The following is a 12,675-nucleotide window of genomic DNA, read 5'->3' as shown; positions in this document are numbered from 1 at the left end:
ACCCTCTCAAAAAACCAAAACAAAAAAAGCACCTAGGAGGAATTGCACACCTATAATTTTAGGCTTAGGAGGAAAGAGAGTCCCTGGAGCTCCTATCACTGAGCTCCAGATTCAGTAAGGACCTGTCTCAAAGAATCAGAATAATATAATTGAGGAAGACACCCAAAGTCAACAACCTCTAGTTTCCATTCGCATACACAGTCACCAATATACACGGGCGCACACACACACATACACAAATGGCCTAGAGTAGGAAATCTTGAGTCTTACAGAGATTGCTATGAAGAGTAATTCCCACTGTGGTCCAAATTAAAAACCTGAATTACAGGAGAGGCACTGTGGGGTTTTCAGTAGATTATACAGGAAATGAACAATCTCTCCGCAATTGACCTTTTCCAGCCTTTTCCTGAGAAGCAAGGAAGGGGCAACAAGTGCACAGCAATAGGCTAAGCCTGAGAGCAGTCTGGATTACCTGCCCAACAGGTAAGGGTACCCTAGCAATCAAGCAATCATCTATTGGTACACACCCACACACACACAGGGCGGGCAGAGGGATATTTTTTCATTCTCCTACTAGTATCAAAGGAAAGCTCCTATAATCAAAAACTGCACTCACTAAAAAGAAAACAAACCATCAAAATTATCAAACACAAATTAGCAAACAACCCTTATATCACCAACTATTCCAAGAAAACCAATACCATGAAAGAATTAAACAACTAATAACTAAAGAAACTGAGTAATACGATAAGGAACACACCCAAAGTCAACCACTGGTTTCCACTCATAGGTGCATCCACCAGTATGTGCACATGCATTAAATACACCCAATGTCTTTAGGAACTTTAGGAGTAACAAGGACACTAGTGCCTTCATGAAAAAGGCAATTTTTAAAGGAGAGGGCTTTAAGTTGAATAGAAAGATTATGCCTAGCTTCCTAACAAATCACCAGGCTGTTTCCTAGCTTGGCTATGCTAAAAGTACATTAACATTCAGTCAGGTCAACAAATACTGTCAGTAGCCAGTGGGGGGGGAGGGGGGGATTCAGCTTTTTAATAAGGTTGATAATGATTATAATTGCACAACCTTGGGAAAATACCAATACACCAAATCATGTTTGAAATATGTAATTTGTGAAGTATGTGCTTATATCTAAATAAAGCTACTTTTAAAGTCACAAAGCTGACATAAATGTAGACAACTGATCTTTGACAAAGAAATAAAATTCAATGAAGGAAGAGTGATCTTTTCAGGAAATGTTGTCAAAACAATGAGAAATCCATATGCAGAACCACAAATGGAGACAAATTCAACACCTTATACAAAAAGTAATTTGAGTTGGATCATAGATGTAACATGTAACACAATACCCTAAGACTTTTAGCTGGGCGGCAGTGGCGCACACCTTTAATCCCAGCACTCAGGAGGCAGAGGCAGGCAGATAGATCTCTGTGAGTTCAAAGCCAGCCTGGTCTACAGAACTGAGTTCCAGGACAGCCAGGGCTACACAGAGAAACACTGTTGGGGGGTGGGGGAGGGGGACTTCTAGGGAAAAAAAATACGAGAAAAATCTCTGCAACTTTGAATCTACCTTTCTAGATGCAAAGCCATCACAAAAGAAAACTGACAGTTAAATTAAGAAAATTAAAATTTGTTCTGTGTAAGACAATATAGAGAAAAGAGAAACTACCCACTTGCAAACAAATATTTACCAATTACATATAGTATAACAGAAGATGTGAAACCAACATGTACAAGAAGTTCTTAAAATGTGGTGTAGCCTTTTAATCTCAGCACTCAGAAGACTGAAAGCAGGCAGGTCTCCGAGTTCCAGTCAGGCTATACAGTGAGACCTTAACTCAATCAGTAAATAAACAGCCATGAACTATCTACACAATGGAACAGTGACAAAATCAGCTACCACGTCATGAAGGCTTAAATACTACTCAGTGAAATACTCTGGTCTGATACAGTATGATTCCAAATCTATGACATTCTGTCAACTAGTGACAGTAAATGATCAATCATCACCAGCTGGGGATGGGGAAAAATGAGTATTTCCCAAGAGACCTGACCATATATGTTCTCATTAAAATGTGGACATACATCCACAGTAACATTATTCGTAACAGACAAAATAGTAGAAATAACCAATATCCATCACTTAATAAATGGGTAAGTAAAAGCAAGTCATCCATATAATAGTATCTAACCATAAAGTATAATGTACTAAGTACATAATACAAAAAAATGATAACTCTTGAAAATACTGTACAAAATGAAAAGAACTTACATACAAGACACACAATATTTGGTATTGCATATTGAATGACTCCACTTACATGGAATGCCCAAAATAGGCAAATTCATATGCAGAATAAGCTGTAGTTGCTAAGGGTTAGAGAGCTGGAAGAATACAAAAGTATTGCTACGGCTTGTCATCCCAGAATTTGGGAGGGGAAGCAGAAGGCCAGATTCTTGCTATGTAGCCAGTTCAAAGTCAATCTGGAATCCATGAGACTTTGCCTCAAAAAGAAAGAGGCTGAGAGTGGTGGTGGATCTCTGTGAGTTTGAGACCAGCCTGGTCTACATAGTGAGTTCCAGGTGAGCCAGGGCTACACAGAAAAAAACCCTGTCTCAAAAAAAAATAAATAAATAAGCAAGAAAGGGGGAATGGAGGGGAGAGAGAACAGTAAATATGGTATGTGGTAAGATTTCTGTTTTTTTTTTTTTTTTTTTTTGGTTTTTTGAGGCAGGGTTTCTCTGTGTAGCTTTGTGCCTTTCCTGGAGCTCACTTGGTAGCCCAGGCTGGCCTCGAACTCACAGAGATCCGCCTGGCTCTGCCTCCCGAGTGCTGGGATTAAAGGCGTGCGCCACCAACGCCCGGCAAGATTTCTGTTTTTAGCTTATACAATTAGAACTAAACAAGAGAGAAACAAGTAGCATAGCATTTAACATACAGGTATATAGCATTTAACATACAGGTATATTTTTTGATTGTTGAAAAGCAAAGGACAGCTGCAGAGATCTGGAATTGAAAGGGACTGTTGAAATAAATCAGCCTGTATACTTTAGGAATGCCTTAACTTTTAAAAAGTAAAGAAAAAAAATTTTGTCAAATGGAAATCCAAAATGCTTTGGAGAAGAGTTTTTGCTTTTGTTGCCAGAGGAGATGAGAGGTTATGGATTCCTTCAGGAATAATATGGATCAGGTATGATCAGGGGAGACCTCCTGAATCTTGATAGGTGGTATTTAACAAAGGTTACAGCTGGTCTTCCCAGGATTTGGCCATCATCTCAAATTTTCTCTCTAGGACCCTAAAGATACTTCATCCACAGACAGCAGGAAGCAGTTGGAAGAACGTGATGTCCACATTCCTAAGAGGGGTGTGGGAGGCTTTTGGTTAATTGGTGGGTTATGGATGTTTGTTATCACTTAGGGGAATATAGTATATTGATACAAATTTAAAGTTATTTTTGGGACTGGAGAGATGGCTCAGCAGTTAAGAGCACACATGCAGGCAGACCACTAATGCACACAAAATAAAAATAAATCACTTTAAAAATTAAAAAAGTTGGGGCAGGAGAGATGGCTCAGAGGTTAAGAGCACCGACTGCTCTTCCAGAGGTCCCGAGTTCAATTCCCAGCACCCACATGGTGGCTCACAACCATCTGTAATGAGATCTGGTGCCCTCTGCTGGCCTGCAGGCATATATGCTGTATACACTATAAATAAATAAATCTTTAAAAAAAAAAAAAAAAAAACATTAAAAAAAGGATTCTACCAGTACAAGCATGGTACCTGCGAAATCTGAAAAACAGACTCAACTTGAAAAAAATATATGTATATACGGGCTGAGGTTTTAATCGCTGATAGAACACCTTCCTAGCCAACAGGAGCCCTAACCAGCACCAGGGTGGGGGAGGCTGTATTAATTACAGTCAAGGCAGCATAAGATCATATGCCTAGAGACTTTCAAGACTCAAATTAGCTATACCATTCATTGGCTACATGACTTTCTTGTGCCAGTTTCCCTATCTAAAAAGCGAGATTCCTGCTAGTTATTTAACTAAGGTCTCTAAAGCACTGAGTACTCAGAAGAAATGGCTAGTGTACTTACAGATCTCCCAGAGAACCCAGATTCAGGTCACAGTAATCACGTGGCACTCCAGTTTCTGTAGATTCAATGCCCTCATCTGGCCCCCACAGGCAATGCACGAACATGGTTCACACATATAAATGCAAGCAAAACACTCATATCATAAAATCAAAATAAGCAAACCTAAGAAGTACTCAATTCCTGGCTCACAGTAAACAGTCACCAAGTTACAATTTTACTATTACCTTCTGTTACAGATGAAAACTGAAAAGTAGGGGTTGGGGATTTAGCTCAGTGGCAGAGCACTTGCCTAGCAAGCACAAGGCCCTGGGTTCGGTCCTCAGCTCCAGAAGAAAAAAAAAAAAAAAAAAAAAAAAAGAAAAGAAAACTGTAAAGTACTAAAAAGAATCATTTCTTTAAAAACAAGAAATAATGATGGGGGGGCACAGAAAAAAAGGGCAAGAATAAAGGAGAATGACACATGAATTTAGGTAAAATGTTGATCTCTTTTCCTGTATTTTTACTACTGCAAAAGAAAAATGAAAGGTGACCAGAATAATAATATATATTTTCTTCCTTCCATTCCCAAATCATTTCATTCACATCCCTAAACTACCTTTTGCTACAGTTAATTGCATTTGTTTAAACTCCTAATTTACATAAGGAAATTATACTTTTTTTCATTATTTCTCAAAGGAATTTTAAAATGCTAGAAATAAAGAATATTCAATATACTTTTTTGATTATTACCAAGAATCACTTTTATCCTAAAATTCTCTGCATTTTCATACATAAAATATCAAGAGAAATAAACTAAGAGACCTGTGTTCCAAATACTGGGCCAGCAATCCTAAACTGGTTACTATGATTTTTGTTCCTTCAGTAAAATAAGGAAGAGGCTATTACTGAGAAAAGCCCGTCTAATCACTTCAAAATTCTAGACCTTCTTGTACATACTTCAAAATGGACAGTTCACAAGAAATTTCCCATTTCCCAAGCAAAATGTACCATTGCCTCTTTCTTTCTTAGAGAACTCTTATTCACCTTTCACTAGATATCACCGAACTTTTTTCCTGAAAACTACTTAGAACAAATTGCTTCCTATGCTTTGGGACTTCATGATGACTTTGATATGTCACCTACTGTCTCTGGAGTACTCATACCCTCCACACAACTGAAGTAGTTAAGAATCTGAATCTACAAGGCTAACTTAAGTTTCTACATTCACTATCTAGGGATTCAGTTTCATCTGCAGACATGCAGAGGCCAGTGTGCAGCACACCCGCAGCTGCAGGCCAGCCTTGCACAGAATGCAAGGAAAATGTGTCCTGAGCGTTTGTGCACGAGTTGTACTAGCACTCTGGAAGGCCGCCTGTGCACGCACCAGGGCCACCCTTGACTGCCGCCCGCTCCCATCCAACAGCCCCTCCCCTGCCTTTTCTGTTCCTCCACACTTCTGCTCTCTTCCTTCCACACTAAATGATCTCCGGACGTTTATCACTGTGGTCACTGACCGAAACACACACTCCGCTGCACAGGAAGCCTATCTGTCTCACATAAATGATACTGCTCGAGCACAGTGAAAGTTGTTGGGCTTCTTTCTAATCAACAGAGCTTTCCTTCTCAGACACGACTCATCGTGTTCTAACCCTATCTCTCACTGTCCTATTTCCTCTGCCTTATCTACTCACAGGAGCTCTTCCCAAGAGGGCTCCAAGAACCAGAGGAGTTGTACTGAACTCCGTAATTTTTTGCTTTCTTTTTCTGCTTCCACTGTTGGTTCATAAATAATGCTCAAGAAACTATAAAATAAAAATTGTCAGATTAAAATTTTTATTTGTTTTTTAGACAGGGTCTCACTATTCGCCCTGGCTGGCCTGGGACTCTCTAAGTAGACCAGGGTTACCTTGAACTCACAGATCCACCTGACTCTGCCTAAGTGCTGGGATTAAATGTGTAACATCATGCCTGGCTCTCTCTAGATTGACTTTTCTGGACTGTTAAAACCCATGGACAAAACCTGTTGAGAGTGTATTAGCTTCTATTTGTGACCTTGCTAAAAAACTGTTCCCCAAATAGTACAAACTCTCTACATGACCACATTAGTTACAGCAATATTGTCTTATATAGCTAATGTTCATCAGGAAAAAAAAAAAAATGAACTAACCTGCCATATATCTGCACCTAATACTGAGCCACATAAAAACAGGACAGTATTTTATTTGTATTCACAAAACAGCACTAGAACCTTTCTCATCACCAAGTTCCAGCCAAATATGGCCCTCCTACACTTCAACCACTTCAGCTTACGATTTCAAAAGACACAAGCCTGTCAGCAGCAACCATCCCATTTAAATTCTTGAGAACACACTGTAAGCAATGCAAAACTGCATTCAACATGGGAGTTGCTTGGGTATATTGATTAAAGGTAAAATATGAAATGATGGATTGTATAAGCCATCCAATTTCTCTTAATTACTACTGACAAACTCAGAATCAGCCCTAGAATAAATTTATAAGTTCAAATTTGTCAGGCAAATTGACACAAGCCAGACACTGTGCCTAGGAGAAAAATCTGTTCATGGAGCTTTCCATGTTCAGCATTGCCTGAACACCCTAAGAACAAATGATACCCTATATATGAGATGTGAAAATAACGGTGAATACTCAGGATTCAGACACCAATGTAATGACTAAAACGTATGGGGGTGGGAAAAGAGAAATCTGAACATAAAGGAATTGCTAAATGTTGTTTGCTCCACAACATAAAGGGGTGTATGAAGTGGATTACAACCCTGAAGGGCTTGTTTTTATTTCTGTTTTCTAAACACCTGGGTGAAAAATAGGAAAGCTTTCAAAAGAGTTACTCTTCAGGTGTAACCCCAAACCCTAGTCTTGCTGTCCCACTTTTCTGCCCCAACCTCCACTTCACCTCAAATTCGTCTGAAATAAACGGTATGTAAAATAATGACCAGCGCTAAAGGTAACACTAAAGCCGATGTTAACAACTGACTGGCAAACCTACAGCCCAGTGGACCTGAATTAACCCTGGCACAGTACCCAGATCCTACCTGGAGGATACCTGAAAAAATGTAACCCCACACATCAGGAAAGCGGGGAGGGGGTCCCCAGGCTGTCCTCAGGGAATCCAGGCCTCCAAACAGCCCTGTTTTGAAGTTATCTCTATGGAACTCAGCTCCCCATTTCTCAACCCTAAGACCTAGGATGTTAAAGGGGTTGGGGGTTGTCAGATATGAACAAATCCATCTTCTATGCTTGAGACTCAGAAAACAGCAGTGGACAGCTGACACAGAACCGGGAGACCTGACAATGGTTATGGTCGGAAGCCAATCGGGGGAGTGGGAGGTGAGTTTGCAAGCACATACACTCATATACACACGGAGGACGGGGAGCCAGGGCCGGGCAGCACACGGAGGACGGGGACGCAGGGCGGGGCAGCACACCGAGAATGGGGAGCCAGGGCCGGGCAGCACACGGAGGGGAAGACGAGGAGGCAGGGCCGGGCAGCACACGGAGGACGGGGAGCCAGGGCCGGGCAGCACACGGAGGGGAGGACGAGGAGGCAGGGCCGGGCAGCACACGGAGGGGAGGACGCTGAGGCAGGACCGGGCAGCACACCGAGAATGGGGAGCCAGGGCCGGGCAGCACACCGAGAATGGGGAGCCAGGGCCGGGCAGCACACGGAGGACGGGGAGGCAGGGCGGGGCAGCACACGGAGGACGGGGAGGCAGGGCCGGGCAGCACACGGAGGGGAGGACGGCGAGGCAGGGCCGGGCAGCACAGAGGGGAGGACGGGGAGGCAGGGCCGGGCAGCACAGAGGGGAGGACGGGGAGCCAGGGCCTCGGGAGCACACGGAGGACGGGGAGGCAGGGCCGGGCAGCACACGGAGGGGAGGACGGGGAGGCAGGGCCGGGCAGCACACGGAGGACGGAGAGCCAGGGCCGGGCAGCACAGAGGGGAGGACGGGGACCCAGGGCCGGGCAGCACACGGAGGGGAAGACGAGGAGGCAGGGCCGGGCAGCACACGGAGGACGAGGAGGCAGGGCCGGGCAGCACACGGAGGACGGGGACCCAGGGCCGGGCAGCACACGCAGGGGAGGACGAGGAGGCAGGGCCGGGCAGCACACGGAGGACGGGGAGGCAGGGCCGGGCAGCACACGGAGGACGGGGAGGCAGGGCCGGGCAGCACACGGAGGACGGAGAACCAGGGCCGGGCAGCACACGGAGGACGGGGAGCCAGGGCCTCGGGAGCCTGCGGCCCAGGGGGCGGCAGAACAAAGCCGGCGCGGCCGGGCTACTTACAACAAGAAGCTCATGTCGGCCGCGGCGTGGGCTGCGGGCTCGGCAGAGCGGGGCCTGGGACGGCCGGCTGGACTCCGAGGGAAGGCGAGGGCGGGAGGCGGACGCGCGGCTGCGGGGCGGCCGCCGACTTCTCCGGGCTCCGCTCCTGGCAGCGGCCGGCGGAAGTGGAAGACCTGGGCTCGGCGGGCTCCGCCGACTGCAAGCGGAGCAGCCAAGGAAGCGCCGCCCGCCGCGTCCTCCTCGCCAGCTCCGCGCCCCCTCGGGGAGATCTCGCGAGAGCGCGGGCGCCCCGCCCACCCCGGGATCACCTTCGGGTCACCTCGGCGGCCCACTCTGACCAACTCGGCAGGAGAGTTTGCTGGAGCACGTGGTCCGGGGGCGTGGTCGGGGGCGGGGCCGGGGCGGAGCCGGGGGCGTGGTCCGGCGTCCGGAGCTGTTCGGCTGTGTTCGGAGCCCATGCAGGGAAATGGATTTTCCATTCCAGCCCTGGGTTTTGTAGAGAGGGAGGGTGTCGCCATCCCAGGGTGCCCAGCAAGGACAGTGGAAGGCCATGGGCCCGCCTTCTGTGCTGGGTTTAGGCACTCCACCAACGTGAGCTACATCCCCAGTCCCTCTGTGCTTGCATTTAAAAACAAGGAGACATTTCTTCTGCTTAGAATGACTTGGGGATGGGATGGGGATTAAGTGAGTTTTTTTCAAAGTTTTTCATCTAATGGTCATATCTTAAAACAGTGGACTCGGAGGAGGTAAGATCAGTTATTGAACAAGCAAGCTAGGCTGTCGGCCGCAGCAGCTAGGGAAACTGAGGGAGCCAAGGAGAAATGAGGTCAGTACATCATGAATCTCAGAACGGCAGGAAGCTGATTTTTCCGTGGCCAGTTGTGGGGTCGGTTCTAAGTACTGATGCACAAAACACTTGATAAACTAAGCACTATTCAGCCTCGCACTTGGAGAAACTTTAGTTCTCACATGCTTAAAAGCTGAGGGCAAAGCTTTTTATCTAAGACTCGCCAGTTCAGTCGCTTGCCACCAAGCCTGATAACCTGGAACCCATGTAGTAAAGAGAACCAGTTCCCACAAGTTGTCCTCTGACTTCCACACATATGCACACATAATAAATATGCAAATAAATGAACAGTTAAAAATTTAAGGAATGGTTAGCCGGGCGGTGGTGGTGCACACCTTTAATCCCAGCACTCAGGAGGAAGAGGCAGGCAGATCTCTGTGAGTTCCAAGAAAGGCGCAAAGCTGTACAGAGAAATCCTGTCTCGAAAAAACAAAACAAAACAAAAAATTTAAGGAATGGTTGGTGCTGTGGGTGGTGGCCGAAGATCGTAAAGTTGGAAGTAAGCCAGGACAGCAGAGGAAGATAAGGCCTGGGGTGGAGGTGGCCTGCTCTTGGCTTTTTACAGTATGCTGCTGACAGCATGCATTACCTACTTAGGAGGGAAAATAAGGTTCGCCTTTTTTTAAAAGCGTTTTTTTACTCACACCATCAGCTCTACAAGTTTTCAAGGAATCTAAATGGAACAACGTGCAGATATTAACCCAACTTGAGCTTAGCATTCCAAAAGGCAAAGGACACTTTAAGGTAATGCTTGAAGGTAATGCAAATAATACATTTACCGTGTGTGTGTGTGTGTGTGTGTGTGTGTGTGTGTGTGTGTGTGTGTAACATAACTACATGTATATTTCATTTATTTGCCAGTAGTTGGATGTGTTGGTTGGTTTTAAGGGGGAAAAAAACTAAATGCAAGAAAACTAAACCTCGCTATCTCAGGAACAGCAAATAATAATTTGAAAAGACAGCCTCAAAAAGATAACAAGAGGCCCAGGTGTGCTGGCACATGCCTTTAATCCCAGAACCGGGGAGGCAAAGGCAGGCAGATCTGTGTGAGTCCAAAGCTAGCCTGGTCTACATATTGAATTCCAGGCCAACCAGAGATGAGGTCTCAAAATAATTAAATAAATAAAATAAAATAAAAACAGCAAAAGGATTTACTATAATGAAAACAATAGGTTGGTGATGTAAAGTAAGATTTGCCCCGCCAAGTTAGGAAATATTTGAGAAAGAATATTTGAGGCCACACATCACAGCCTCAGTCTCACCCATTTATAACTGTGGTCCTGGTGAGCAGGCAGACATGGCTGTGTGCTTGGGAACAAAGGCTGCAGAGGCAGGAGGATTATTGAGTGTGAGGCCAGCCTGGGGCTGTATAGCCAGACACTGACTCAGTAAAACAGTACAAGAAAGCTTTGGATTATTACTTGAATTTTTTGTTTGTTTGTTTATTTGTCTGAGACAGGGTTTCTCTGTGTAGCCCTGGCTGCCCTGGAACTCACGCTGTAGACCAGGCTGGCCTCAAACTGCCTCCCATGCTGGGATTAAAAACGTGTGCCACCATCGCCTGGCTATTACATGATCTTTAAGCTGCTTTCCAATTCTGAAGTTCTGTGCTATCAGAGGCATCCTTCCAAAGACTGGCACACAGCTCCTCCCTGCTCCCTGGCTTGGCTTAGGCGGCCTTGCCTTTGGTGTGACATCATTTCTAATGCATCCTGTCACACCTCATCAGGAAAAGGACCAGCAGAGGAAAGACGCTACATGCACATTCACAGAGAGGGGTGTGTATATGAGTGTATGTGCTTGCAAACTCACCTCCCACTCCCCCGATTGGCTTCCGACCATAACCATTGTCAGGTCTCCTGGCTCTGTGTCAGCTGTCCACTGCTGTTTTCTGAGTCCCAAGCATAGAAGATGGATTTGTTCATATCTGACTACGCCTGACCCCTTTAACATCTTAGGTCTTAGGGTTGAGAAATGGAGAGCCGAGTTCCATAGAGATAACTTCAAAACAGGGCTGTTTGGGGGCCTGGATTCCCTGGGTACACCCTGGGGACCCCCTCACCGCTTTCCTGCAGTGCTTTCCTGATGTGTGGGGGTTATATTTTTTCAGGTATCCTCCATGTAGGATCAGGGTAATGTGCCATGGTTAATTCAGGTCCAGTGGGCTGTAGGTTTGCCAGTCATTTGTTAACAACAACATTTATCAATTCTTTTCTGTTCAGATTTCTCTTTCCCCACCCCCATAAGTTTTAGTCATTACATTGGTGTTTGAATCCTGAATATTCACTCTTATTTTCACATCCCATGTATGGGATACCATTTGTTTTAATGTGTTTAGACAATGCTGAACTATCATGGAAGGCTCACCCTGGACAGATTTTCCTCCTAGGCACAGTGTCTGGCTTGTGTCAATCTGCCCTTATAAATTTATTCTAGGGCTGATTCTGAGTTTATCAGTAGTAATTGAGAGAAATTGGATGGCTTATACAATCCGTCATTTCATACTTTACCTTTAGTCAATATACCCAAGCAACTCCCATGTTGAATGTAATTTTGTGAGTGTGTGCCTGTGTGTCTGTGTGTGCACCACAGGTATACACATGTCCTCAGAGGTCAGAAGGGGACATCCAGTCCTTGGAATTGGAGTTAAAGTTGGTAAAGTTGGTTGTCAGCTGCCTGATGTGGGTGCTAGGAACCAAACCTGGGTCCTCTGGGGAGTAGCAAATGCCCTTAACTGCTGGACCATCCTAATGTACCCAAAATTGGGGGGTTTGTTTGTTTGTTTTGTTTTTGTTTTGTTTGTTTTTAGAGACAAGGTTTCTCTGTGTAACAATCCTGGCTGTCCTGGAACTCCTTTTGTAGCCCAGGCTGGCCTTGAACTCACAGAAGTCCGCCTACCTCTGCCTCCCGAGTGCTGGGATTAAAGGAGTGTGCCACCCACCACTGCCTGGCTAAGTTTGGGTTTTTTCGAAAGTTGTGGGCAAGAGGAAGACTGGCATCAGAGGAGGGTGGGCATCTAGGCAGAAAACAGACAGAGGACTCTTCTTCCAAGAGTCCTCAACAAGACTCTTGGAATCTCCAGTCTGACATTTGGATTTCAATCCAAGAGCAAACATGGAGAGTAAGAATATATAACTGATCAGAGTAATTTTTAAAATGTTGAGCATATACAAAAAGGCAGAGATTAAATCACCACACAGCTCACAATCACTTCTCGACCCTGATGAGTATTTCATTGTGGATAGCGCTGTCCCTGGTAGAGAGTGGACTGCAGGTGTCCAGCGTTAGACTGTAGTGCAGCTGTAGACTTCTGAAATAGTTCAGTTGTTTCTCAGTAGCTGAGATTTTCCTTAAGATGGTATTATTCATAGAAATAAGGACAGACTGCCGGGCTGTGGTGGTG

General features: G+C 45.2%; 1 protein-coding gene across 2 annotated transcripts in view; it reads right to left on the bottom strand.

The window, feature by feature from the left end:
- The window catches only part of Mob1b (MOB kinase activator 1B), a 35,690-nt gene extending 27,010 nt beyond the window's left edge, over positions 1-8,680 (bottom strand). The window contains exon 1 of one of the 2 annotated variants that reach the window (XM_006991656.4): positions 8,426-8,680. In XM_006991656.4, the coding sequence (XP_006991718.1) occupies positions 8,426-8,439 (14 nt within the window). In that variant the 5' untranslated portion in view covers positions 8,440-8,680. Of the gene's footprint in view, positions 1-4,122; positions 4,315-8,425 lie in introns of those variants that run through there. The other variant, XM_076546586.1, reaches the window with a different exon arrangement.
- Positions 8,681-12,675: the final 3,995 nt, after the last annotated feature.

Source organism: Peromyscus maniculatus, chromosome 10 (assembly GCF_049852395.1).
Source record: "Peromyscus maniculatus bairdii isolate BWxNUB_F1_BW_parent chromosome 10, HU_Pman_BW_mat_3.1, whole genome shotgun sequence".
Taxonomy (NCBI): Eukaryota; Metazoa; Chordata; class Mammalia; order Rodentia; family Cricetidae; genus Peromyscus; species Peromyscus maniculatus.
Note: the sequence above shows the minus strand (reverse complement) of the source record. Positions and strands in the feature narration are given on the sequence as shown.